Raw genomic sequence first — 25,947 nt, 5'->3', positions numbered from 1 at the left:
TAGGCATATTTTTTCTCTTAAATTCTTTAGTGAGTCTGGACTTTTTCTCGCTGATTCACTCTTTCTCAGTCGTCTTGGTTTACCACTCTCATGCTTCCCCTCTCGCTCCCTTGCTCTGGCACACAATGAAGAGGCTCTTTTCTAATAAATGGATTACACACTCCACACTATAAATAAACACAGGAATTAAGATTCCAACTTGTTCCAGCGATAAGCAAACAAAGATGCTGAATCCCCCTCTCGGCCCTCAGACAGGAGAGTCCCTGGGGAAGCTGCGCATGTGCCTGGGCACGTGTGCTCCAGAGATCGCTCCTTGCTTTTGTGAGCATATGCTAATGCATGTGTTTCTGCGTGGACTTGGCATCCGGGGGAATGATGCACCTCCGTGCATGCGGGGCATGGGAGAAGGAGAGGGTGTGTGTGTGTGTGTGCATGGACTCCCCTTGTCCTGCCTGCCGGGGCCAGGAGCTCACCTGGGGTGGCACGCACTGCCTGCAAGGAAAGAGCCGGGAGGGACACTGACCCCCCTCCCTTTTGGTTCCTAGTGAAGAAGATGAGACAAGATCCTGACTGAGCAAAGACACTGGTGCATCTGAGATGGAGCCTAGTGCCTGGTAGGTTCACAGCTTCCCACACTGGAAGGTGAGGCGGGAAGAAAACAGGAGTGTGGGTGGTGGGCTGCTCCTGGCTGCTTGGCCTTTCGACAGGAGGAACATTTAGATCAGGGTCTCTTCTTTTTCCCCCCAACCCGCAGCAGGATGCCTCCGCTCCTCTCCCGCATCCACTCCCTGCAGCTGTGGCATCTCCTCCTGGTCGTCTTGGCCGTCCCTCCTCCTGGCACATGGTCTCTTCGCTCTCGGGGCCCAGCAGCCCCTCGGCCTCTTTGCACCCGCCGGAGCCCCTCGGCCCCACGGTCCATTTGCATCTGGGAAAGGACCTCGCAGCCGGAGCGGGATTCCCGCTCGGATTCCCGCTCGGATTCCCGCTCGGCCCTGCCGCGGCAGCGTGCCCTGCCCGCGCGGGGAGCAGAGCTGCGGCACGTGGTGCGGCTGAGGCGCCAGGCCACGGGCGCTCGGCCCGCCACCCCCTCTGGGTTCGAGGATGGCATGCCCTCCTCCCAGTACCCCTGGGCCATCGTGTGGGGTCCCACGGTGTCGGATGAGGATGGAGGGGACACAAACTCAGCCAACCCAGGCTTCCCACCGCTGGGATACACCTTTGTCTCGCCGCACGGGATGGCGACGGCGCAGCCCAACTCCCACTCGCTCCTGCACAACGCGGGGCTCAACCTGCGTGAGACCCCGGCCACCCTGAGGCCCTTCTTGTTCGGGCCCCGGGGGGAAGGTAAATCTGCCCTTTGCTTCTTTCACCCCCGGTCCCCTGCAGGAGCAGCTCCTGCAAAACTCATCAGGAACCTCCCCTTGTCCTGCTGCTCTCTGGGGACCGGAGGGAGTGGCCATCACAGCCCCCACTCCTTTGTCTCACAGGTGTGGACCCCCAGCTGTACGTCACCATCACCATCTCCATAATCATTGTCCTGGTTGCCACTGGAATCATATTCAAGTTCTGGTAAGTGGGGTTTGGGCCAATGGAGGCTCTCACTGGGCTGGCGTCTACAGGAGGGCTGTGGGCTTGGAACCCATTTGTCCGAGGGGTGCAGATCTGGTGCTGCAGTCCCTTGCAGGGTTTGACATTTAGCCACGCTGGGCTTTAATGCTGAGTGTAGTGAGGTCCATCCCACAAACCTCTCTGATAGCAAAGGCTGGAGCTTGTCTCTTTACCTCACCCCTTACTGTCTCCACAGCTGGGACCGAAATCAGAAACGCCGGCGTCACTCGGGGCAGCAGAGCAGTGGGAGGCAGCAAGAGAGCCAGCAGCCCCTCACAGACCTCTCCCCCACCACCGTCAGCATCCTCGGGCCCTACGGCGACCCCCTGACCCCCACACCTGAGGCAGAGGAGGCCAGGCAGGGCCAGGAGGGTGCGGCAAAACTGGGTGGCCACGGGAAGAATGCAGCCTTCCAGCTTAACCGGTGAGTGGCCAGTGAGCTGGGGCAGGAGGGGCTGGCAGGGGACAGGGGAATGGGCACACTGAAGCAGGGCAAAGGTGACGTTGGCTAGCAGGAGCAGTGGGTCGGGGCAGTGTAAGTGCTAATTAATTTCCAATTCCCTCTTTCCCCCAGAATCCCACTGGTGAACCTGTGAAGCTCCTGGGAGAGGCTGAGCTGGCTCCCCCACCCTCCTGTCACAGCTGGCGAGCGTGGACTCTCGCTGCCTCTGCTACTCCAGGAAAAAAAACAACCTCCTTGTGCCACGGCCCACCACCACCATTATTAACTAACCACACTGGGAAGTGCCTGGGCAAATGGACAAGCTGGGCCTCCTTAGCCTCCTGCTGGGGCAAAGTTGGGGACCCGCCCTGCCCACACAGGACAGGGTGATAAGAGAGCAGAATGGTGGGAGGGAAGACAGCTGGTGGTGGTGTGAAATCTTGACCTCCCCAGACCCTCTTCTAGCATACTTACACAGACACACTTGGATCTCCATGACTCTCTCACCAGTGCATGCCTGACATCGGGGGTAGGCAAGGTGGAAAGGCGTACCCCTGTCCCTGTGGGCCCTCACCCTCCGTGTGTCCCTTCCTGTGTCGTGTGCTTTGCAGTGAACATCTGGAGTTCAGTGGCTGCAGGATTGCCTGCCAGGTGACTCGGATAGTGGCAACTTCGTCTGTTCCTGAGACCTTGGCCCACCTGAGAGTCCCAAGGGTGGGTGAAGCTTGGGCAGAAGAGGCTCACAGAGCACCTGGGCCCTCTCAACAACCCATTTCCTTGAAGGAAACATTATCTTCCCCCTAGATGGAAGATATTCACATCTTTCCAGTTTCTTTCTACCTAACACTCCTTTGGGTTTTTTCTCTTCAGCTTGTATCTTTCTTCCTCTCTCCGTCCACAGTTTTTTCCCCTCAGTTCCCACCCCCATGCCACTTCTCTTGCCAGTTAAAGTTGGAAAAGATTCCTTTAGCTTTCCAAATGTTTTGATCTGTTGAAAGCCTCCTTGCTGTCCCTCTCCACCCCTTCAGCCTCCTTCAGCAAGGTTTTTCTAAGTAACACCAATCTATGATGATGCTTTCCAGAAAATCCAAGGTGAAGCCCTCTATTCACCACGTTATTTAGCCAGTCCTGTACACAGCTAAAGTGTGGAATACACATTGCTGGGCACAAGGAATTTGAATTTTGCTGGGCTTGGGAAGAGATTTGCTTTCAGATATTCCTGGCACAGGCAACAAGGCAGCAGACAGGACTCTCTGCCTGGGATGATCAAGAGCAGTTTAGAATTGACCTTGGCAACACTGGAAGGGTTGCCAAATACTGCTGGTAGGCCTCTCCTGGAGTGCAAGGTGACTGGAAACCCACAAGGCAGTGCTCACCAAGGGCATGAGAGAGGGGTATCTGGGCTCCCAAATGAAGCTTCATCCAGTTCCCCAGCTGGTCAGAAACTGAAAGCAATGGCACAGGTATCTGTCCAAATTGGTTGCCTGCGCATGTCCTTTGGGGCTGTGGTAGTCTGTGGGGCTGGCAGCCACACTGTCACTTGTTTTTGTGAGCAAGATCCGTGCATCTCCACCTCTTCCTAGGCATGGACCCACGGGTGTCACTTTGAGGAAGTGTGAGATGGCAAATTTCAGCTTAATGACCATAGTTCCTCTTAGCTTTTATGGACAACCTCAAATTAATTAAAATCCCACACTGACAACCACTGAGGTGAAAAGATGCACATTTAGATAAGGTTGTCCTTACAGTGTACAAACACCTTTAGCTGCTGGACTGATGAAGCCTGAGGCAGGAAAATCACCCACAATTTGAAGGCCCTAATGCACCATACAAGGTCTCTGACAAAAGTAATCTTGGAGAGAGGGAAGTGGCCTTTCGTCCTTTGTCTCTGCATTACAAGCCTGTTCTTTATAAAACAAAGCACAGGGAATTTCATAAGAGGCCTGGTTCTGCCCATTTACCCAGCTGAACCATTTAGGTGTCCTCAGGTCCCATCTGACTCACGACGAAGGGCATTTAAATGAGAGTGTAAATTACAATAAGCTTCCCAAAAACAGTAGAGATTTGGAGAAAATGACAGGTCAAATAAAATTACTGGCTTATTAAAAGTACAGAGTGACTGAAAGATGTAGGTGGAAAAGGACTCTGGAGATCTCTAGTCTAAGCACAGGTTGAGTCTGTGCTTACAGCAGGGGATATTAGTGCTTTACTGTAGATTGATCTGTTACTGAGCCTGTTCTTATTCAGGATCCATGCAAGGCTTTGGAGCACATTTAAGCTGCAGATGGACAGGGAAGGACCAGGTGGCAGTTCCTGCTCACTGCCCCATTCATTGCTGCCCCTGTTCCCCCTCTCCCTGGCACGTCCCTTCTGGGGAAGGACATCTGCAGGAGGCTGCACAGCTGATTGCTGGCAATTTACAATACCTGGAACTGGCTGAAGTAATCTTCCAGACCAGATTAATGAGATTGTTCTTTGATCAACAGCATTTGTTGAAACAACGCCAGAGTTTAGATTCTTCCACTTCAAGGATTGTGCTTGGACTTTCTCTTTCCACATGCTGTGTGGAGAGAAGGTTTGCAAGAAAGTGGCAGGGGGCCACGGGAGGCATAGTGAAAACATTTTCCAATACTTGATGTGGGAAAGCCCTGCGCTCTCCTGGGAAGGCTTTCGTAAATTCTGCAAAAAAAACAGATTTTGGTGGTTTGGGCTTTTTTTCCTTCTCCTTTTACATGTCTCTGGTTTTGGTGAAAGTATCTCCAGGTAGTGAAAACTTTAATGGGTACTGTGCTGAGGGGAAAGCTGGTGTAGAGAAAACTCTTACAACAACAGAGGCTTGGGTATAAAGAACATCTTTTCTAAGAACAGTTTTCCTAGCCAAATACATTTTTTTGATAATCATTCAATCTCTCACACAAAACAGTTTAGATACAGGGAAACAACTTCATTGTCCTGCCCAAACATTCATTGCTATGCTTTGTCCCTGGAACAAAACACTCAGAACACATGTGGACACACAAGCTTCTTCCAGTCAATAAATAATCCCACTGGATCTGTTTTCTCCATGACTGGAACCCTATAAACCATCTTCCCCTACACATACTGGAGCCAGAGCATGCCTGAAGTCTCTTCCCTCGCCCAGGGTAATATTCTGTAGGATGTGCACATAGCTAAATAGACAGCACTGAGTACCAAGCCAGGCTAGAGGACAATACCTTCTTAGTCACAGCCCATCAGGTTTCCCTGTCTTGTAGATGAAAGAAGGAGAAATATTTTTCTTTCTTTCCATTAGAAATGCAAGTTTTTTTCTTCCAATTAGAGAGAAAAGTGAGCAGGGAAACCAACTGGAAGTGTTTGTAATCTTGGGCTAATTCCGCCCAACATTTCTATGCTGCTTGTTGAAAGGGAACATCCAGGTGGGCCAAGTGATCTGAAGTAACTGTCTCTGCTGAGTTCCTGGAGACCCCTGGCTTTTTGAACACAAGGGTGGTCTCTCTGTGAGCACAGTGGAAGGGAGGGAAGTTCCTGCTTTGAAGCAGGAACTGGAGTCTCCTTTGCTTTACCCAAGAGAGTGGTATGACCACAAAGCCAAATCCTGCTTGGGCTTTCCCATCTGGTTGTTTGCAACTGGTAGGCAGGAAGCAGACCTCCAGTGCGTGCTTCCACACCTCTCCTCCAGTCCAGTTTCCAGGGACTCACATCCAGCCAAGCATCCCAAAATTCAGAGAGGGCTATCTACCTCTTCCTCAATGGCACCCAAGTGCCCTTGCAAATCTGGTCCCTTCATTTCCCACTCCACTTCCCGACGAAGAAAAATGCTTGGAAAGGGGTGGTTTGTTCATTCCCTGCAAGTGTTCAAATAGGACCACCTTGAGACTGTTCTGAATTAAACCATGGTTTTGTTTTTTCGCTCTGACAAACCACATCTGTGGCCCAGCCTTAGAGCTGAGACCTGCAGCACAAAAGTCCTGGGTCAAACTCCAGCTCCCCAGCTACATCCCTACTAACATCTCACCATAGTCCTGCCCCAACCCTGGGAGGACCATAGAGAGAAGTCCCCTTTCTTCACCAACTGCTGGCTCTCTACTCCTCTTTTCCTGTTGTTTTCCTTCTCCCACTGTTTTCCCTCTTCCCACTCTTGTCCTGTACCATGGTCTCCCTCCTGGTTCTCTCTCCCCTCCTAATGTTTTGCTCTTTGTACTCCTCTCTTGTTCTCCCTTTGCCACTCGGTCTCGTTCTGCCACGGCTTCCATCCTCCCCTCCAGCCTCCCTCCTGCTCCTCTGCTCAGTCTCGCTCTTCCCCCTTCCCTGCCCTTGTGCGCTGTGATATATATTTTTGTAGGATTTCTCTTCTCCTTGTGGTGAAATATTCAAATCTTGTGGGATGTTAGTTTCAACATTTTTAAATAAAACTTTGCAAAATATTGAAGGAAGACCTCTTGCTTCTGTGGAAGGTGCCACACTGGATAGTCAGGGTGGGATGAGAGGGACTGCATCCCGGGCAGACCCCAACGGGATAGGGGCTCAGACTGCTTCTGGAATCCCACATTCTCTTGTTGGGAGTAGAGGGGGCAATTTGTCCCCGTATCCATCTTTCCTTGGTCTCTTTACCGACTACAGAGGCTCTTTGACCACCCTCATGCATTTCCATGGGAGGTGGAGCCTGGTGGAGGAGGAGTCCTTCACTCATTTTTCCACCCAAAGCCGCTGTACTGCCCCTGGAGCTGCTGCCTCCCGGGCACGCCTTGGGGCTGCTTGTCAAGCTGGGGGCCAGGGTGTCCGGGAGAGGTGACAGAAGCCGAGGGGAAGGGAGGGACATGCGGCGCTGCAGGCGCAGAAGCCTCCCTCACTCTGTTCCCCGCGGCTGCCTCCGCAATTTCTATTTACAGCCCTGCTGCCTCCCCTCCTGGCCACAGTGCTGCCGCTGTTGCTGGTTTCCAGGGCTGCTCTGTAATTAAGCATCCTTGTCTCCTGCAGCTCCTCCACTTCGCAAGCCCAGCGGCAATCGGGGCTGGGGGCACCCCGGGCTCGATGGCCGCTCCAAAGGGCTGCTCCCTGGCCACGGTTCGAAGACTGCTGGGGATGGGGATGGTTCCCAGCCCCTGCTCCCTCTGCCCTGTCTGAGTCCTTTGAGCACTGGACATGTCCCTTATCCTTTGCTTTATTCTTGGAGGAAGGAGCAGGCTTCGCAGACCGGACCTGACCTCTGACTCTGGGGTTTCTGCCCCCTGGAAGGACCCTTCCTGCTGCAGGGCCAGGCCCCTCCACATGGCACCCTGTGCCCTGGACAGGATCTCCGTGGGTTGGTGGTCGCCACAGGCCCATCAGAGAGCAGACACACTCCTGTGGTGTCTGTCCCGGGTACAGACACACAAGAGGCTGAACAGCACCTCTTCTGCCCCTGTGCTGAGTGTGGGAGGGGAGAGACTTTCACCCCTGCTGCTTTAGGTGGAAGATCCTCTCCAGTAAACAGCTTTGGGGCTGGGCAAGCTGGAGAGACTTGACAGAGGTGGCGATAGGTTCTCATTGTGCTGAAATTACATTCATATACTCATTGGTGCAGTGAGATGTTTTGCACAAACCTCATCTGCTTCCAGCCAGAGCTTCAGCCCTTCCTGCTGACTTCTCTCTGCCATCAAATGCTTTTCCTCTGGTGCCCTCTCTATATAGGCTGGGACTGCAGGCACTCAGCCAAACATACCCTTTTCCACCAGAACTCACTCTCTGACTCATAAGAGGAGCTCCACAAGCTGCCCCTTACTCTTCTGGCTTCCTGAAGCACTGAATCCCTGGTCTAGTCCCCTCCCATCACCACTTCCCACTACATCACTCCTACCCACCTGTCCATGTTAACTTCCCACCCTTCCAGTCTGGTCCCAGACCTGACTCCTTTTCCAGTATCTCCATTCCTTTCCAGTCTGCCTCCTTCCCTAGCATCTCCCCCACATCCTGTTCTCCAGCAGGGAGCTAGCACTGGGACTTGCATTCTGAATGAGGACAGCAGAGATGGGAGAAATAAATGCAATCATTTAAATCAAAGAAGAACATACAAAACTGTACAATGACTTCAAGACACATAAAAATCACCCTAAGGAGTGGTCAAAAAACAAGCATGAGGTGTTGCTGACTGCTATGATTTCGTGGGAAAGAGAGTAGTTCGGAAAAACACTTTGAAAACATCTTCAAAATTTGGATTCTCTCCAGCTGAATGCCTTCTACAACCTGCTCTAAACTATCCTGTTATGGGAAAAAAAATCAGCTGGAAGAGTCTGTATTGAAGGGATGTGGCAGCAACCAACAACACTTGCTTACTTCCCCTGCTGAAGGACCCTCCCCAGAGTTGTGGCTGGAAGTTAGGACTCCATGTGCTCTGGCTCTGCCCTCCTCCCCAGGCCTGTGCTGCTGGATATGATTCCTTTGTGTTTCTTTGCAGCACACCTTGTTAGAGAGCCATCTCAATACTGTGGGAAAACACCTGTGGAGCTGTGGCATCCTTGTGCTTCTCGGGGAGGGTGTGGAGTGGGCATGGGAGCGTGGACAAGCTGTGTTAACTCAAGTGTGAGTCTTTGTGCAGGGAGAAGGGAGAGCTTCAATCACAGGTAGCTCTGCACTCTACTAAAGGGACCTGGCTGTGTGGATGGCCATTTAATTAGGAGAAATGCACAACTTGAAACTGCCATAAAGAGTCGCCCTGAAACAAGCAACCTCTCATTTCAGCATCATGTAAAAGAGTTGAGTAGCTCCCTTGGTTCATTCCTGCTTTGATCCTTAGAGGCAGAATTGAATCTTTATTGAGGGTAGCTGTGTCTCTGAGTGCACATTGCACTCAGTGAATAATAGGCCATTCAGTGACGCATTCCACATTGATCCAAAGCCCAGCTTTCTCTGGAAGTGACCAGAATACAAGCAAAACCATCTTCAGCCTCAGATCAATCCTCACAAGGGATCTGGCAGAGAAGCAAATGCCAGTCTCTGCTCCAGGGCCCTGTCCTGCCTCTCTGTGGCTCCTAGTTAGCGCTCCAGTGGCAGGACAGCAGATGCTCTAGGGCAGCCAGTCTAGTTTGAAGCTCAGACTTTGTAGACAGCTGGACATACCACAAGGGTTCAACAAACAAGCAAGCAAACAAGCCTGGGGTGACTTGTTTTCTATCAGAGGAACATGGTGTGATGCCTACAGCATGCATTGGTCAAATCTGAGTTACAGCCTGGCTGGGGAGCCAGTAGGTTTCCTTGTTAGTTTGCCTATAAAAGGACACACCAGAATCACAGGCATCATGATTCTCTCAGGTACTCTCTAAGCTTTGGTCAAGTGACACAGACTGCGGAAGCTTTCTGAGCTCTTCCCAAATCAAGGGGCAGTCAGTGGTGGGTGTCCTCTGCTAGTGTCAGGGGAGTCAATCTAGCCAGGTTAGGACACAGTTTTGCCTGAATGAGTTCATTGACCAAAACATGAACACAGTGGTTAAATTCACCTATAGTGGAGGTTTGTGCTGTTCTTATTATTTTTATTCAGACACATTTGGCAATACTGGGAAGAGTTATCTAAGCCTGAAGTGGTTTCTCTCCCATGCCTTTTTCTGCTTTGCCAATTCTTATGTCACATATTACAGAATCACACAAATATCACACAAACGAGATCCAATGCTCTGTGTACCCTGTGTTGGCTGGATACACAGCAGGAACCCTAAGAGGTTCCTTTATAATGAGATTTCTCTTATACCAAGCATCAGGGCCTCCATGACAAAACTGAAGACCAAAAATACTGTCCTGGATAAACGTGGGTTTCTTGTATCTTCTCACATTGGCCAGCTTACATGTAGCAGTAATTCTGAGTGCAGGATATGGGGAAGAGACCGATTTTCCTCTTGTACCTGCAAGTTAGAGGAGGGCTGGGACAAAAGGGTGGCTAAGCATAATACTGCCTCTTCCAGGGTTTCGGTGACAGTTCTTTGTTGATACTTAGGCAGTCCTGCAGAGAGAAACAAATTGCCTAACTAAAATACAAGAAGCTGAGGCTGCCAAGCAAAGGTCTAAAGAGAGGTATGAGGGAGCAGGAATATATGAAGGAGGACAGGAAAAGGCAGGGTGAGGAGAGAGTGGGCAGAACCAGAAATTGAGGCTAGGATTAAATGATGGGGCTGGAAGGAGAAGTAGGAACAAAGGCAGGGATCAGAATAGAAATTTAGAGCTAGGGGGCATTAAAAGTGCTGGGTAAGTGAAGACAAGGTGGGTGAAGCAGGGCTCTGAGAGCTCACAGGTACCAGGGTGATGCCAACAGTGAAGCCCCAGTTTAGCCTGAGCACTTACCCAACTCTCCTGATCCTTCCAGCTCTTTCAGGAGCAGCAGTTGAATCCTCCCCTGCCTGCCTGCCTCCCGGGGAGGGAAGGGAAGGCACATGATCATGGGTCAGCCTTCAGAGCTCAGCCTTATTGCTGCAGTGCTGACCCAACCCATGTGTGAGAGATGCAGGACTGTCACAAAATGTAGTTCAGGGGCTGAACCTTTTGCAGGTTTAAACGTCTCAGCCCTCTGATGTTTGCTCCAAAGGATGATACATTCCCACTTAAGAGATGCTGTTCCCTTTTCTTGCTTCCTTATCTATGTTAGCTGTCCGGCCATCACTTTCCGGGTGCTGAGATGGAGTCCACTTCATGTGACCTACAGAGATACCAAGAACTGAGCCATAGGGATCACGCTCTGAACACGGCACTGAGACTACCAAAAATGAGGCTGTCAGAGTCTGCCCTTGTGCTCCCAGAGCCAGTCTTTTGGACTTTAGCCTTTACCACTAAAGGGCAAGGACAGTTCCAACTGGAGCAGGTACTGGAGCAGTGCCTGGTGAGGGAGGAGTCCCTCAGACCTGGAAATCTATGCACTGGAAAGACCAGGAGGAATGATGCATGAAGAAAGTTCTTAGCAAAGTTGAAGCTAAGGATGCAAATGTGAAGGAAGGAGTGAGTAGTGGTATGAAACAGTGAGTACCATCCTCTGCACCAGAAGGGCCTGCTGGAAAAGAAGTGCATGATAACCTGACTGCAAGCATCTATCAGGATGGTAGATGAAGGAAGAAGCTGGTGTTTCAAAACTTCTGAACTCACTTTGCATCCTGGGTGGTTGCTGCCATTTGTTTTCTTCTTTGGTGATAATTGTACGTAGTTTCTCTGCATGGTTCACTGCACAAATGATTTCACACACCCGCCCGAGCTGTGCTTTATTGTACTTTGTTTAAATATGCGAAATTGTATGCAACTCCATGTGACGTCTTATGCAAATTGCTTCTTGTGTTACTGTGCATATTTGAAATTAATTTGAGTATGATCACAGCCCTGACTCTGAAGCCATTGTTCAGACTGAGCACTCACCCAGCTCCCCTGATCCTTCCAGTTATCTCAGGAGCAGCAGCCTGAGCCTCCCCCGCCTGCCTCAGCCTTGATCCAGAAGCAACGTGCACTGGAGATGACACAGCTTAGATGAAGGTCATGTTCCAGCTCTCTGCTGAGTTTGCCAGTTAGTGCAGCCAGAAGCTGAGTATTTAATGGGGAAGCTGAAGCACCAACCTTATGTCCCAGAAGGGTCTGCATACATGCACTCGTGGGGAGCAAATTTTAATCCCTGTAGAGCCAGGGTAGACTCTGGATAAGGACATGCCATCCAGTGGCTCACCAAGGTATCCAAAGGCATCTAGGCTTAGGAGAAGTACTGGTGTTACAATGTCAGGAATTAAAGATGCTTTCTGGAGAAGCTTGTTAACAATCTGCCCTTTCTGGCAGTGTTTCTGCAGATATAAGGCAAATGCTCTACTCACAGGTGTTCCATGTTTTTAAAACGATCAGATTTCATTAAAAACATCTACTAAACACACCAGCCATAACACAGGCAGCAATATATTGTCTACACTAATCTCTGAACACATTCAAGCCATTTCAGCAACATTTTTCATGCTAATTTTCCCTTTTCTCCTCTTCTTGGTTATGAGTCAGCAGCTAGGCTTGAAACCCCTAACCTTCATCACTGAGGAATGATGTAGACCTCCCTCTGGTAAAGCCTTAATCATCTGTTAAAGAACAGAAAAGAGATAGTCAACCACAGACTTTGTTGTAACTCCCATTTTATCCCCAGCTCACATAATCCACTGTAATCTGGCAGTGAAGTCTTTCATGTGAGGATTTCTGCATTGGGCAGTTGAGTGCAGGTGGGTGCCAGGAGGCAGGGGTGGCTGAAGCTGTGGGCCATATCCCAGGGCTGCTGGTGTCCAGGGCTGCTGGTGTCCAGGGCTGGCAGCAGAGAGGAGCGAGGCAGGCGGTGCTTCCAGGAAGGTGCAGCTGGTTCACTGTAGCACCCAGCCTGCAGCTGCCCTGAGAGAGCTGCTGTCATCTTTCCCCTTGACAGATGCTCCTAGGGCATCCCCTTCTCTCGTCCCCTTTTGCCATCCTGTGCCAAGGTGGTCTCATTCAACTCACTGCACACTCTGGGAAAGGGGTGATGGATGGACCCTGGCCACTAACCAGTACCCTGGCTGGGCACTAAGCCAGTGGGGGAGCTGGCCTCAAAGTCCCTGAGTGCCCAGCTCTGGGCTGCAGTATGGAGGAGCCCTCTTCTGCTCATCAGAAATCCCCTCAGATCTGCAAGACACCCAGCCATCACTGGAAGCAATTGGTCTTGGGCCTGACTGTCACATACTGTCCCCTCCAATTTCTGTGCTTAGCTCTCAGGATGCTGGAGGCAGGAGGATGCACATCCTGCACTCCCTGGGTAATTACAGCCCTGCAGCACTCTGAAGTATCCCCAGGACACCATCCCACAGCCCCATACATCCCTACTTCCAGGCAAGCCCCAGGCACCCAGCTTGGCTTGAGCTGCTTTAAGGGCAAAGTTGTTATGAAAATGTCCTGCAATTGCAAAAGAAGACAGGACTGGCAGAGATCTCCTGCCTGTGGCAGGCAGCCCCATTGCATCCTCTTGCTGAGAGACTTCCAGTCCCACAACAAGTTGTCTCCTGGCCTCACTGCTGCTGTTGAAAGGCTGTTCCAGATCCTTGCACTGGCAGGTGGGAAGCTCCTTCTAATTTCCCTCCTCAGTGTACCCATGGCCCAGCCTATGATAACTCATTCCTGTTCCAGCATTGTCCTCAGGCTTAAATTCAATGTCAAAACCCTTTGTTAACACAGAGTTAATGTTGCTTGGTGATAGCTCATTCATTCCCAGAACATTATGTTCATCAAAACGCAAACTTGTGGAAAAACAGGGCATTTAGAGCTAAAGTACATGCCCAGGCAACCTTACTTGTGCACCTTCTGAGCTGGCAGCTGCCAAAGGGACTGTCAGCTCTCTGTCTGCATTCACTGCGTCAAGTATAAAGTGTTCTGTGATGATCAGTGAGAGCCTTACCTGGGACCAGAGGGGTAAGAAAGGAGGGGAGAGCCAGTCCCTTGGGGGCAGGCGAGGGGGGGTTCTGGCTGCCAGCTCTGGGATGAAAGGCAAAGTGTTTCTGCCCATGGGAACCCCAGCTTCTTTCAGTGCACCACTTTCAAGGACAGAAGGAGATTACATGTGATTAGGACATCCTGAGATAAAGATTTCACCAGGCACTCCACTCTGCAACAACACTGAAGGCAACAACTTTCTGGCAAGTGTCAGCTCATAAAAATCCAGCCGTAGGGCATCAGTTCTTTGGGAAGAGCACGCCAGTGCTCACCCAGAGAGCAGGTCCTGACCCACTGTACTGCAGAGTCACTGGAGTGGGGGAAAGCCATCTCCAGTGCAAGTTAACTAGCCCAGCAGGTTTGGCACAACCACAGCTGGGGAGGACTCCTGCAATTTTTGGCAGCATCAGGCTGTTTGCCCTTTCGTGCAGTTGCAGTCATGCTTTTTCTACCACAGAGGTTGCTGTGTCTAAGGTGAAGGATGCTAGGAGGCCACCATGAGCTCCAGCCCCATCTCAGGCTCCATATTAAGGGAATTCAGATTGTCAGGAGAGCTACAGAGATGTACAGTGCACAAGAACCGGGGTGAAAATTTTGGAAATTTTAATACATGATGATGGCAAAAAGCTTCAAGCACAGAAGCAAAGAATGGCCAGAGAGACTCCCTCTGTACACCACTGCCCTGTTACCCATGCTGCTGCCATTTCCAGCTCACCTTTCCTACTGCATTAAAAAATTAGTGCTTTAGAAACTGCTAATGTTTAAAACAAATTTTCTTACCATGTTTGCTGCTAGGTATGTATTTTCTAAAGAGTGAATTATAGGAAATTCAATATGAAGGACAGCCACAAATCCTGCCCTAGACAGACTGCTCAGCATCCTTCTGTCCAGCCAGGCTTTGTCCTGGGCCCCTGATCTCCAGAAGTTTTGGGGGAGCAAGTAGCATTTCTCAAATTTATTCTCTACTTTCTGTTATGTTTTGCATGTGTAGTGTGTGCAGTACCTACCCTCTTGCTGACTCAACCCAAAAGGGCAGCTGGCTATACTTGCCATGGCAAGGATGTACAGATCATGGAAGCAAAAGGCTGTCAGCTGGCAGGCCTGGAGGGCTGCACTCCAGAAAAAGGTGACAGGGAATGAGCAAAGAGCAATTTCTCAGGTGGCAGCTGCTCCTCAGACAGAGCCAAGGCTTCTGTGACAGATGCTCACTCTGCCTGCAAGGCTGGAGGAAATGAAGCCCCAGGTGACCGTGGTGCTGAGAGAGTTCCTGGAAAACACAAGCATTCTTGCTAAAATGAGGCCCAGCAGTGATGCAAAAGATTTTCTAGGAACTCTTGAGTATCTAGGTGAGACTGAGAACTGCCCTGAGGATGTGGCAATCATTATGCCAGTCTGTCATGGAGGAGGAGCTCATCCGGCTGAGTGGGAAGGAAGCACTTGAACCTGCAAGAACGCTACTTGCTGCATCTCTGGACTCACCTGCCCTGATCCAAGGACTTGCTGCTTCCAGTGAGGCACTGGGCAGGAAACATGTGCCCATGGGTCACCCATTCCTCCAGGCAGAACACCTGGCCATGGCTGGATTCACTAAAGCTCTGTCTAAAGAAGCTTCCATGTGGAGAATCAATAAATAATCCAGGAGCTTTTGGGTCTAGTAAGAGCGCCCAGGAACAAGTTTGCAACTCTTGTGCACTGAGCTTGAACAGTGGAAAACTACCCAGAAAGCAGACAGCACTTTGGAGTGTGAGGAACATAAGGATGGAGAGTGCAAAATGAGAAAAGGACAGTGCTCTGTCAAACAGGCAGAACATGCTTATGGATACAAGCAGTTGGATCTGCTTGTCTCTGAAGCAGAAGAAATAAATCAAATCCTGATGAGATGCACCCACAAGTGCTGAGTGAAACAGCAGAAGTCATTGCAAGGCCACTCTTGATAACTCTTCATTGGTCATAGCACCTGGGAGAAGTACCTGAACACCTGGGGAAAGCAAACAACTATCCTGTCTTCAAGAAGGGCAAGGAGGATCCAGGGTCAGTCAGCTTCACCTTGATGCCTGAGAAGATGATGGAACAGGTAATCCTGGAAATCATTTCCATGCACATGGGTGATAAGAAAATCATCAAGAATAGCCAGCATGGATTCACCCAGGGGAAGTCATGCTTGACCAACTTGATAATCTTCTATGATAAATCCCTCACCTTCAACAGGGCCTTTGACACTGTCTCCCACAACATCCTCACAGACAAGTTGTTGATGTAGGGGCTAGATGAGCAAACAGCAAGATGGCTGAAACCTGGCTGAATGGCCAGGCACAGAGGGTGGTGAGCAGTGACACCAAGTCTAGTGGGAGGCCAGTACCCAGCACTAACCCCTGGCTGATAGAGGCCGTCTGGGTGATTCCTCAGCAGGAGCAAGCTGGACCAGATGACCTCCAGAGCTGCCTTCTAACCTTAGCCACTCTGTGATTCTGTGAAACCACTTACTGGGAATGGTCTCTGATGAGTGCCACCACAAGCTGTGCCTGGGCTTTGTCTCAGGCAGCAGTAGCTGAATTGGGCTAAAACTGCAGCAGCCATGTGACAGAACGGGTGACTTCAGGTCCCCAGACTGCCCTGTGTCCTGGGGCTGAGTGCTCTGGCACAAATATAGTCATGGTTTCAGGAGATGGCAGGCTTAGCCTCTAACAAGGACAGGATGACTTCCTCATCCCAGGAAGAAGTAGAATGAGGGAAGGATGAAGCTGATATGGGAGTAAAGGACATGATGGACAGGGAAACTGTCTGCAGCTTGCTCTGCTTCTCATCAGGAGCTGTTCCCTCCTGCCATAAGGCTATGTGCCCTGCCTGCTGAGGAAAAAGGAGTGTCCAGGTATGTGATATAGGGAAGAAACAGTGGCAAGCTTGCAAGATGTGCTGTGACTAGCTAACACTACTGCTGCTGAGCTTAGCTCTTTAGGAACCACAGCACAAGGAGGACGATGAAGTAACCCTGGGAGATAAGCTGTCTGCAGTACAGTGAGAGGAAGCAAGGCAGCTGGTGAGTTCTCCCTGCTGATGTTGTAAATACATCTAAAAATGTATTTCCCTGAACGTGATGTTTACCTGAAACTTGGGAGCCTTGCCCTGAGGGATCTGCTCCAGATGCTGTGAAAACTCTGGGATACAAAAAGGGCGCAAGCGCTGCTGAAATCTGAAAAGCCACCCAGAGCGATGCAGCCCAAGCCTGTTATCTCTGAAAACCTCTCAGCATGTTTTAGTCCATAATGAATTCCAGAGGGGTTCATGGTGCACAGACTTGATGCATCTCTGATGTTACACACTGTTAAAACACTTGTAGCAGACCGTCCTTCCACACTTTGCGTTGCTTACGCACGGGGCTCCCGGCAGACTCTGTTATCCCTAGAACCCAAACAGCACACTACTTGTCCAGCACTGTGTTTTATCCTGGCTGGATTTGCCTCCTTCCCCTTCAACTGGCCACAGCCCCAAGCCCCTCTCCCCCAGCCTTTTTCTCATCCCTGTCAGGCAGCAGCTGCACGTATGAATTAGCTTCCCCTCCAATGTTCACTTCAAACCTGAAAAAACCCTCCAACTTCAATTCATCAGGAAGATCACATTAGGCCCATCTAATCTCGTTGTCTGACAGGGTAACTGCACTAGTGGAGTGGGGGGGTGTAGTAGATGTAATACATCTTGACTGCGAAGCTTTTGATAGAGTGAAAGGCACAAACAGTGGGGAAAAAAACACCGTTGGAATTGCCAAAAGGTACACACAATTGCCAAAAAGTATATACAGCTGGTTTGGGGAGATTGCACTGTCAGGGTGGAAAGGCACTTTTCAACGGGGCTGTGGAAATCGCTAGATTCATCTTCATCACTGAGAGCTTAAACTGTGTGATAGAAAAAGCTTTTTAACTATCGAGCAATAAAATGCTGGACTAGATTGGCCAGGGAGCCTTGTCACTGTAGGCTGTAGAGAACAGGTTCAACAAATATTGTCAGGAATGAGTTGTGCTTAATCTTGTCATCAGGTCAGAAGGCTGAATTACATGATTGCCTGAGGTCTCGTCCCAATTTCATTTCACCCAATTAAATTAAATAAACCTCAGAAATCATTGTCAGAAGCAAGCTGCAGCAAACGATACTTACTGCATCCTCCTCACCCCCAGTCAAGTGTTAGATCAGCACTAATCCCATCCAGGTGTAAACCAGGTTCAAGACCTATCACTCTTTCCCCAACATGAAAACCAGCACGATGAAGCCCTTTCAGTTCTGCTGTGTGGGCATGTGACATACTTAGTTCAAACAGGCTTTTGTGTATTTCTCCAAAGAACCGAGCCTTTTCTGAGATGCTGGGTTTTAAACTTCCTTTCTGAGATAGCTTATGGGAGCAGGCATTGTGTGGGAGAAACACCAAGATGTCACCTGCATAAAGAGCACAAGAGTTTGGACTGATCTCTTATCCTTGAAGGAAAAACTCTCTGGAGGATGGAGCAGAAAAATGTGGGCTTTTGGGCCTGTGTTCAGCACATCTTTTCTTATAATGCTGTGCTTGTCATGCTAACCTGCTCTGCCTGCCAAGGAAGCACAGCAAATTGGAGGGAGAGGTAAATTGGTGCAGCTTTAAAAAGAGCCGAACTCAGAAGAGAAAGGGACTGCCCAACTAAATCATGGCTGAACTCCTTCCTTCTATAATGGCTCATTTCACTGCGCACATCCCTGTGGATAAAATGGATTTTTAGAGAGAAGTTCATCCATTCTAGCCTTCTGCTAAGCGAAGGAAGGCTCCATGTCCGCTCTTAGGGAGAGCAGGGGTAGGCACGGTGACAGACTCTATTATTCCAGCTCCCCCACGCTGCTGCCAGCCCTGAGCCCACTTCTGAATATGAGTGACAAATTGTATATAGCATCCTAAATAAGATTAACGTAATGATCTCTTTAAGGCTGTTGTCTTTGTGATCACGTCACATCGGGGCTTCATAATCATCTCGTGAATGATGAATGCACCCAGATCTGTCTCTTCTTCTGTCATTTCTAACCAGCGAATCTCTGTGTGTAAAAGACATTCCTGTTAGCAGGAGCAAAGAACAGGACCACTTCTCTGCTTCAGACTGTGAGTAATTCTCCTAAATGCATTTAATCAGCAAACTTCCTTTTCATGCTGCTTTTTGCTGAGCTAGAGCCATTACTGCAAGCAGAATTATTCCCAAGGCCAGTGACATTCCTCCATGGTGGCAGTTCCCTTTTGACTCCACACATCATCTGCCTCTGCCTGGCATTTTACCCACCTAAAATTCTCCTCCTAATTCCTTTCACTTCAGCTTATCTAGCTGCCTTCCAGCCCTTACTGCATCAAATGCCCTAATGAAATCCAACTAGATTAAATTTACCAATTTCTTTTTACACCCAGGTAAGGGAAAGGAGGTAAAGAAAAGGATCAAGTTAAGGGCACGCAGTGCTTTTGTTGATAAACCCATTTTGTATTTGATTCCATTTTCCACTTACTGCTGTAGCTTTAATTCTGTTTTCTTTCTGTAATTTGTTCTTAACCTTATACTCTGTTGAGACTAGACTAATGGGTTTGCAGCTGCCCAGAGTACTTTGTTTTCTCTCTTCCTGAAATATAGCTCCTTTTCCCCAGCCCTGACATGCTTACTCTGAAGTTGATGGATATGCTGCAAATCTTTGCTCCCAAAACTGCTGCTTCCTCAGATGGCTTTGAAAAAAAAAAAAAGAGCCCCACAAATATCAAGGTAAAGTGGTGAGCTCCAGTCTTGCTTCTACAGAGCTTCTCGAGGTTTGCTGTTTCCTTAATACATCAAGTTACTGTTCTCCACCCTTTCTTCTATCCTCTTCTCCCACCTTTCTCAGCATCATCTTTCTTATTGAGAAATGACACAAGGCAGCTGTAAAGACCCAGAGGTGTTTTAGCAGCACAGTGGTGAGCACTGAAGGTGGTGTGAGGTGTGCATCAGCCGAGCACCCACCCCTCTGCTCTCCTGGTGAGCTGAAAGCCACAGTTTAGGCTATCACAGAGGCATGTTTCTCAAAAAGAGGGGGGCTGAGAAGTGACTGTTTAACTTCTGAAAGGGAACAGAGATCCCCTGAAACTCACCACAGATTCTCTGACTGCAAAGAAATATGCAGACACCTAAACCAAGAATTTAAAGGAGTTATTAAAGCCTCTCTTCTTCTGAAGGGGTGGAGGTTTTGTGTAGGGAGGGAACTCATATGCTGCAATATAGTTTTAAATGATATTTCAGTGATTGCTGCTGTTCAGAAAAACACAAGTGTCACAGCTTAAGGAGTCACCCCCAAACCAACCAGATCTTGCTGTTAGGAGATTCATCTGTAGTATAAAATGGGACAAGTTGTGCTACAGAAGGTGGCGAGCCAGCTGGAGAAGAGACATTTGTGCGGAAAGGCTTTACAGATGCTAATGCTGCTGTCAGCACAGATGCATTTCCACGGGGCCAAACGAGCATACTGCCCTTCTGGCTCACAGCGTTGTGGAGACACTGAACATTGGCTCATGGCAGATCAGCAGCACAAAAACACTGACCCACACAAAAAGTCAGGTGGGAAGGGATTTCTAGAAGTCTCTAGTCCAATTCCCTGCTTACAGCAGGGTAACTCCAAAGCTAGACCAGCTTGCTTAGGGCCTCGCTCACACAACTTCTGAGCACGTCTAATAATGGAAATATCCCAGTCTGTTTAGGCACCTCCTCCCCTACTGAACTGCTCTCAAGGGGAAGAAATTTTTTTCTTATATGTTTAGAATTTTTTTGTTTCAACATTTGTCCCTTGTTTCTTGACCCTTGTTTGCCACCTTCTCAGAGCTGACTTCCTCTTCTCTACAGCTTTCCTTTAGGCAGGAGCAGGCAGCAACTAGACGACACCCCCTCAGTCCTCCCTGTTCAACAAACCCAGCTCCCCCAGGCTTCTCCTTGTGCACTGTGTGCTCTACCCCTCCACCGTGGGGGCCTTCTGTTGGCCATGCTGCAGTTTGTCAACACCCACCTTGTACTGAGGAGCCAGTCCTGGGTGTAATCTTCCAGGTGGGGCCTCACACCACTCAGGTGGATGGGAATAATAATTTCCTTTGATCTGCTGACTACACCTTTGCTAATGCAGCCTAGGTGTCAGGGACCTATCATTGCTTGAAGGGCTCACTGCTGAATCATGTTTAAAATGCTTCTTGGTAACTTTTGTGGGGATACAGGGTTTATTGCCACTGAGAACTTATCACCCTACAAGGTGGTAAGAACTTATCACCCTAGTAGAGTAGGCTTTGCCTGTGCAAATGTGGTGTGCTTTGGTTGTGCCCACTCAAGAGAGACCCTCTCAGGCATTTCTGATGTAACTGTGATTTTTTTTTTCCCTGTTCTGAAGGTCCTCAGCCAATCTTGCTGTCCTGACACATCCAGTGAGTGATACTTTTTCCTCCCTCAAAATCACAGGATTTGTATTCCTGGCACATTGGCCAGAAGTTTCAGTAACTAACTGCCCTTACTACACTACAGTGGCCAAATGAACTCAGCCTGGAGCCAAGGCTGATCCAATCACAGGTTGTTAGATTCCTGCCCAACAGGGACCCACCTCCAAGTTTGCAGTCCCAGAGAAGTCTACTTCTTTCAGTCAAAAAGAACTGGATTGTTGCTACATACACTTCAAATTCCAGAGTGTATCCTAGGTGTGTGGTTTCTGCTCCTTGCCCTTAAGAGAGCAAGATGCCATTATAATGAAATGATTCAGGCAACCAAGCGTGTGCAGGATGACACGCATCTATAACTCTCCATTACTGTGTATTTCTAAAACCTTAAACAACACTAAGCAGAAAAGTTACCAAGCAGAGGAAAATGCAATCTATTTCCATGCAGCAGAAAAAACAACAACAACCAAAAAACCCAACCAAGAATGACGTGCCGAAATGCTCTCTGCTGTGTGCTGCCAGGGGATTTAATCAGCCGATTGCCAAAGAGATGTCAGCTCCCTGAAAAGAGTGAGGACAACACGCCTTGCTGAGAAATGTACTCTCAGGATTAAAATACCAGCTGCAAGATAAACCAAATATTGTCCTACAAACAGCTAACAATTTGGGTGAGAATGAACAGCCGCCATCCTTAAAATATGTGTCACTACATCATCACATCTTCCAAGTGTATCTGTCCCTCTTTGCCTACTGGTCAGTACCCCCAACAAATTCAGGAACCACTTGAGCCCTAATGAACACATCAGGCCAGGTTTACCAGCCCTAGAAGCCAGTGAAGCAGGATCCTGTGACATAAAATACCACCTTATATTACCAGAACAGCCACCGTGAGTAGAGCAGTTTACAAACAGACAACAAACAAAAGGTGTTCAAGCACAGAGAATACAGTGGCACCGTGGGAGGATGGTCTGTAATCATAACTGAAGGGCCAGGGGTGGGTGCTTTGTGTTGGGGTGGTAAAGAAAGAGAGAAATTGAGAAATCAGGAGAGCAGATAAAGAAGGAAAGCGCTGAGGTGGGAACGTGACAGTCAGATGTGATTGTGGAGGAGGCAACAAGGATGGGAAATGGAACAGGCAGCCAGCGTGGAGGTGTGTGTTTGCCACCCTCCCGGGCCAAAGCTGCACAGCAGAAGTTGTTACAAAAGTTGTGAGAGAGCAACTGTGGTGATAACCGGCTGGCTTTGTCCACACATTTTCTTTTCTGAGCTTGTCAGGATCTGGTGCCCCTCAGCAGGAGGTGGGAACCCGGCTGTGTTATTCACATGATTCGGCTCCCAGGAGAGAGGCTGCACTAACCTCCACCTCCACCAGGGCTCTGTTACCTCCTGCAGTCACTTTGCATTGCTGCTGGCTTATTTCCTTGCTGCAGAGTTGTGAACCTCTCTGTCACCCCCTGCCCAGCTCCCAGCCTGGGCTGGCAGTGCTGCTGGGTGAACCCCATGGCTGGTGCAGCCTGGCCACCCCTCCTCACACAGCTCCAAGCAAGGTGGATAGGCTGATAGCGCAGGCTGTACCAAAGCTGGCCTTTTTCCTAAAGAAATGATCTGGTCTGGAGACTAGGCTGGTCCTGGGGGTTTCCACTGCACACATCCCGTTACTTGCTATGGGGCCAGCTCTTGGCCAAGGCTGTCTCTGTGCATGAGCACAGGGTAAAGAGGGCACCTCTTCACCCCACACTGCTCCTCCTGCCCCCAGCACTAGCGGTTTTACACAGGTTTTTATTCACCACGCTCCTTAACTGAGCCCAGCCAGTCAGTGTTATGAAATCCTAGAGGCCCTAAACACACACCCATGGGACATGGGCATGTCTCACCAGGGAGAAACATGCAGTGGCATCCAGGATGCTCATCCCCGGTGGGGAAAGGAGCGAGGGCTGCCAGTATAAGTAAAAGGAGGCAAGAGGGAGCTAGGAAGGAAGGTAAAGAGATCAGCTGTACTCTCCAGAGACACACACCCGTGTTTCTCCGACTTTGCCTCCTCCAAAGGAAAGGAGGTAAGACAAATCAAGTGTCTGTGGCAGATGTTAGTCACGCTGCCTCACGTGCTGCTGAAGGGTGCTCGGCAGTGCGGGCCGGGAGGGGGAGCAGAAAACTCCACGCGCCCCAAGAAAAATTAACCACTTTGTCCCAGTTCTCGAGTGACAATTTCCCTCGCCAGGTATAGGGCGTTCCGACAAGCACTCTCGGTTATCAAGTCCAGGCCAGCCCTCTTCGAGGAGACAGTCCTGTTTCTTCCTAGGCAGCATGCAGGGAGGAAGGAGGCTATAAAGGACTCTCTGGCAAAGAAGAGAGAAGTAAAAGAGATGTCAGTGCCAGGCTGGAGTTCCTCTTCCAAGGCATAAGATTGAATACATTTGCTGCGTTGCAGAACGCGGAGAGAAATGTCACCTTCAGAGGTGATCTGACAATCACAAAAATAAATTACATAGAGGAAAGAAAAAAAACCAACAAAACAAGATGAGCATTTGTGAATATTCATGAGCAAGTTAAAACCCCCAAATTAACAAGGAAATTAATTTCCAAACTGATTAGGCTGCCAACTCCTTTTATTTAAATAAATCAACAATTGCCTTCATGTGACTCCTGCTGAGGAACGCAGAGCTAATCCCGACTCCTCCCAGGAGGAAGTTTGGTGCCGCCTGCGATGACCAATACCCCAGCACGTCCTGGGGACAAGCAGGCGCTGTGGCCAGAGCCACCGGCAGATTTCCCTCTGCCCACGGCTCCGGATGTTGCGGTTTCACGATCGCCCGAGCCAATCTAACCGCTGGCTGCTATGCTTGTGCTCTCCCTGGTCCCACCCTCTTACTCATGCTGGCTCGGAAAAGCTGTTCCAGCATGCCAAGCTGGCAGAAAACTCAGGCAACAATTTAAAAAAAAAAAAAAAAAAAAAAAAAAAAGAGGTTTTTCTCAAGTCAGAGCACTGAAGCAGCTCAGCCAAACGCCCGGCGCTCAACACCACGGGTAAGGAAGGTAACCTGACCTGACCTGACCTGGGAGGTGGGCCCAGCGCCAAAGCTAACCCTGCTACGAGTAGCGGAACGAAGTGCATCTTTTATCTTAAGGCGTCCAAGACAGAGCAGAGCAGCGACAGCCAGCGCGGCTTGGTGATTCAGTGGGGTGTCCTGCACTTCGGTGTGGGGCTGACCAGCCAGCCCGGCTCAGCCATGTCTCCTGCGGGAGCAGCCTCGCTGAGCCCGAGGCTCAGGGCAGCGAGTGCCCGCTGCTCCTCCCCATCCCTGCACGGCAACGCGCCCGGCAGCGCCAGAGCACGGGAGGCAGCGGGAAACTGCCAGACGAAAACTCGGGTGGGCTGAATCTGTGAGACTGAATTCCCGGTGACTGAGAGCGAGGGCGAGTTGCAGCCCCCCCCCCCCCGGCGTCAAGTTGTGCACGGTTAACAAACACAAAAACAATTGGTGTTCGGGTGAGGTCACGCGGAGCCTCCAGGAAGCGGGAAAAGGGTTGCCCTGCTCCCCTCCACGCCCGGCCTGGCCCTACTCTTCCCGAGCGGGAATGAGATGGTCCCGTTTGCCCATTCTGACACAAAATCAGCTCGCGGAAAGCCCTTTCTGTTGGCTTAGCAGGACAAACACGTTTAACAGCGTGCCAGGAAGCACTGGAGCCAGCGCGGACTGGGACCATCCCAGCGCTGGCAGCCAAACTTTGGGACAACTCCTCTGGATCATCGCGGCAGGCCGGGATCGTCCCAGGCGCTGGCAGGCACAGCACTGGGGAGAACTCCGGACCGGCCCTATCCCTCGCCAACCCGGAGGCGGCGACCGACTTAGTTATTCACGGCGGGTCACGAATATTCATGAGGGAACCCGCCTCTACCCCCCAGCATCACGTGACGCCGCGAGGCCGGAAGCGGCCCTGCCGGCCGGGCTCGGGGCCGCCGCGCGCCCGCCCGCCACAGCCACTTCCGCCCTTCCGCCAGCCCGGGCTTCCCCGCGCGCCGGCGCCCTCCGCGCTTCCGGTAAGCGCGCGCACGCCCGACCCCCGCCCCGACCTCCGGCCGCGGCCGCCTCGCCGGTGCCCCCGCCCCGGGGAGTCTCCCCCGGGCCGCCGCCGCCGCTCCGCCACCCCGTTTTCAAGCGAAACCGCTGATGACGCCGTTCCGTTCATCTCGGCGACCCGGAAGCACCGAGGGGCGGCCCGCCCCCTGACCCGGAAGCTTCTCCCCGCTGTCTTTCCGGTGAGGAGGCCGCCGCCGCCGGAGCCGGGCCGGGGCCGCCGCTGGGGGGGAGCCCGGTAATGTGCGGGGTGGCGGGACCGCAGGCGGGGGGCCGGGCAGCGGGACTTCCGGGGCCGGGGCGATCCGGAAGCGGAAATGGAGGAGGGCGGGCTGTCGGTCTGTCTGTCCGTCCGCCCGCCTGTCCCGGTGTCGGGGGCTCCGCCACGGGGAAGCCGCGCTACGGGCCGGCCCCGCCCTCGTCCGCAGCGGGGGGAGGTGGGTCCGGGCCCCACGGGGAAGTGCCTGCCCCGCATGTGGTCGGGTTGCCCCGGCCCGCGGGCCCCGCGGAGCGCCGCTCGGTGCCATGCGGGGGCCCGGGCGCCCCGGTAACCGAGGCGGTTTATTTGCAGAGCCGGCCCTGGAAGGAGGAGAAATGCAAGAGGAGGGAGATTGAGAGGGGTAAGGAGCTCCCGGAGCTGCGTGAGTGATTCCCGCCCCTGCCCCAGGAGCTGCCGCGGGGTGGGAGGAGATGGGGTGGGCCGCGGGTCCTGGAGTTGGGGGCGTGAAGGGATTTGAGCGCCAGGGTGCGGGAGAAGGGATTGACCGCCTGGAAGGACCTGAGGCGCAGGGTATGCTCTCTGCCAGGCACCTGTTCCAACAGAGGCTCACCCGGTCGGGGTGGAGGCTACACAAGTGTCGGGGAATGGCACCAAAGTTCTGTCTCTAGTGTACGGGTTTGGGATCCAGGACTTTGTCAGGTGCATTTGGAATATTCCTGATGTGCATTCAAATGCGCTTGCTCTA

General features: G+C 51.0%; 1 protein-coding gene across 1 annotated transcript; it reads left to right on the top strand.

Annotated features, from left to right (window-relative positions):
- The first annotated feature begins 597 nt into the window (after nt 1-597).
- On the top strand, nt 598-2,204 carry PIANP (PILR alpha associated neural protein). Its single transcript, XM_062513422.1, has 5 exons — nt 598-614; nt 755-1,344; nt 1,488-1,569; nt 1,805-2,032; nt 2,183-2,204. The coding sequence occupies exons 1-5, from the start codon at nt 598-600 to the stop codon at nt 2,202-2,204; spliced, it is 939 nt and encodes a 312-aa protein (XP_062369406.1).
- Nucleotides 2,205-25,947: the final 23,743 nt, after the last annotated feature.

Source organism: Cinclus cinclus, chromosome 2 (genome assembly GCF_963662255.1).
Source record: "Cinclus cinclus chromosome 2, bCinCin1.1, whole genome shotgun sequence".
NCBI classification, from domain to species: domain Eukaryota; kingdom Metazoa; phylum Chordata; class Aves; order Passeriformes; family Cinclidae; genus Cinclus; species Cinclus cinclus.
This window is presented reverse-complemented; position numbering and strand designations above follow the sequence as displayed.

Bases quoted from the DNA above. Each gene is read 5' to 3' on its own strand.
- PIANP (XM_062513422.1), top strand. The intron at 1,345-1,487 runs GTAAATCTGCCC...TTTGTCTCACAG, and splicing joins GTTCGGGCCCCGGGGGGAAG to GTGTGGACCCCCAGCTGTAC. The intron at 2,033-2,182 runs GTGAGTGGCCAG...TCTTTCCCCCAG, and splicing joins GCAGCCTTCCAGCTTAACCG to AATCCCACTGGTGAACCTGT.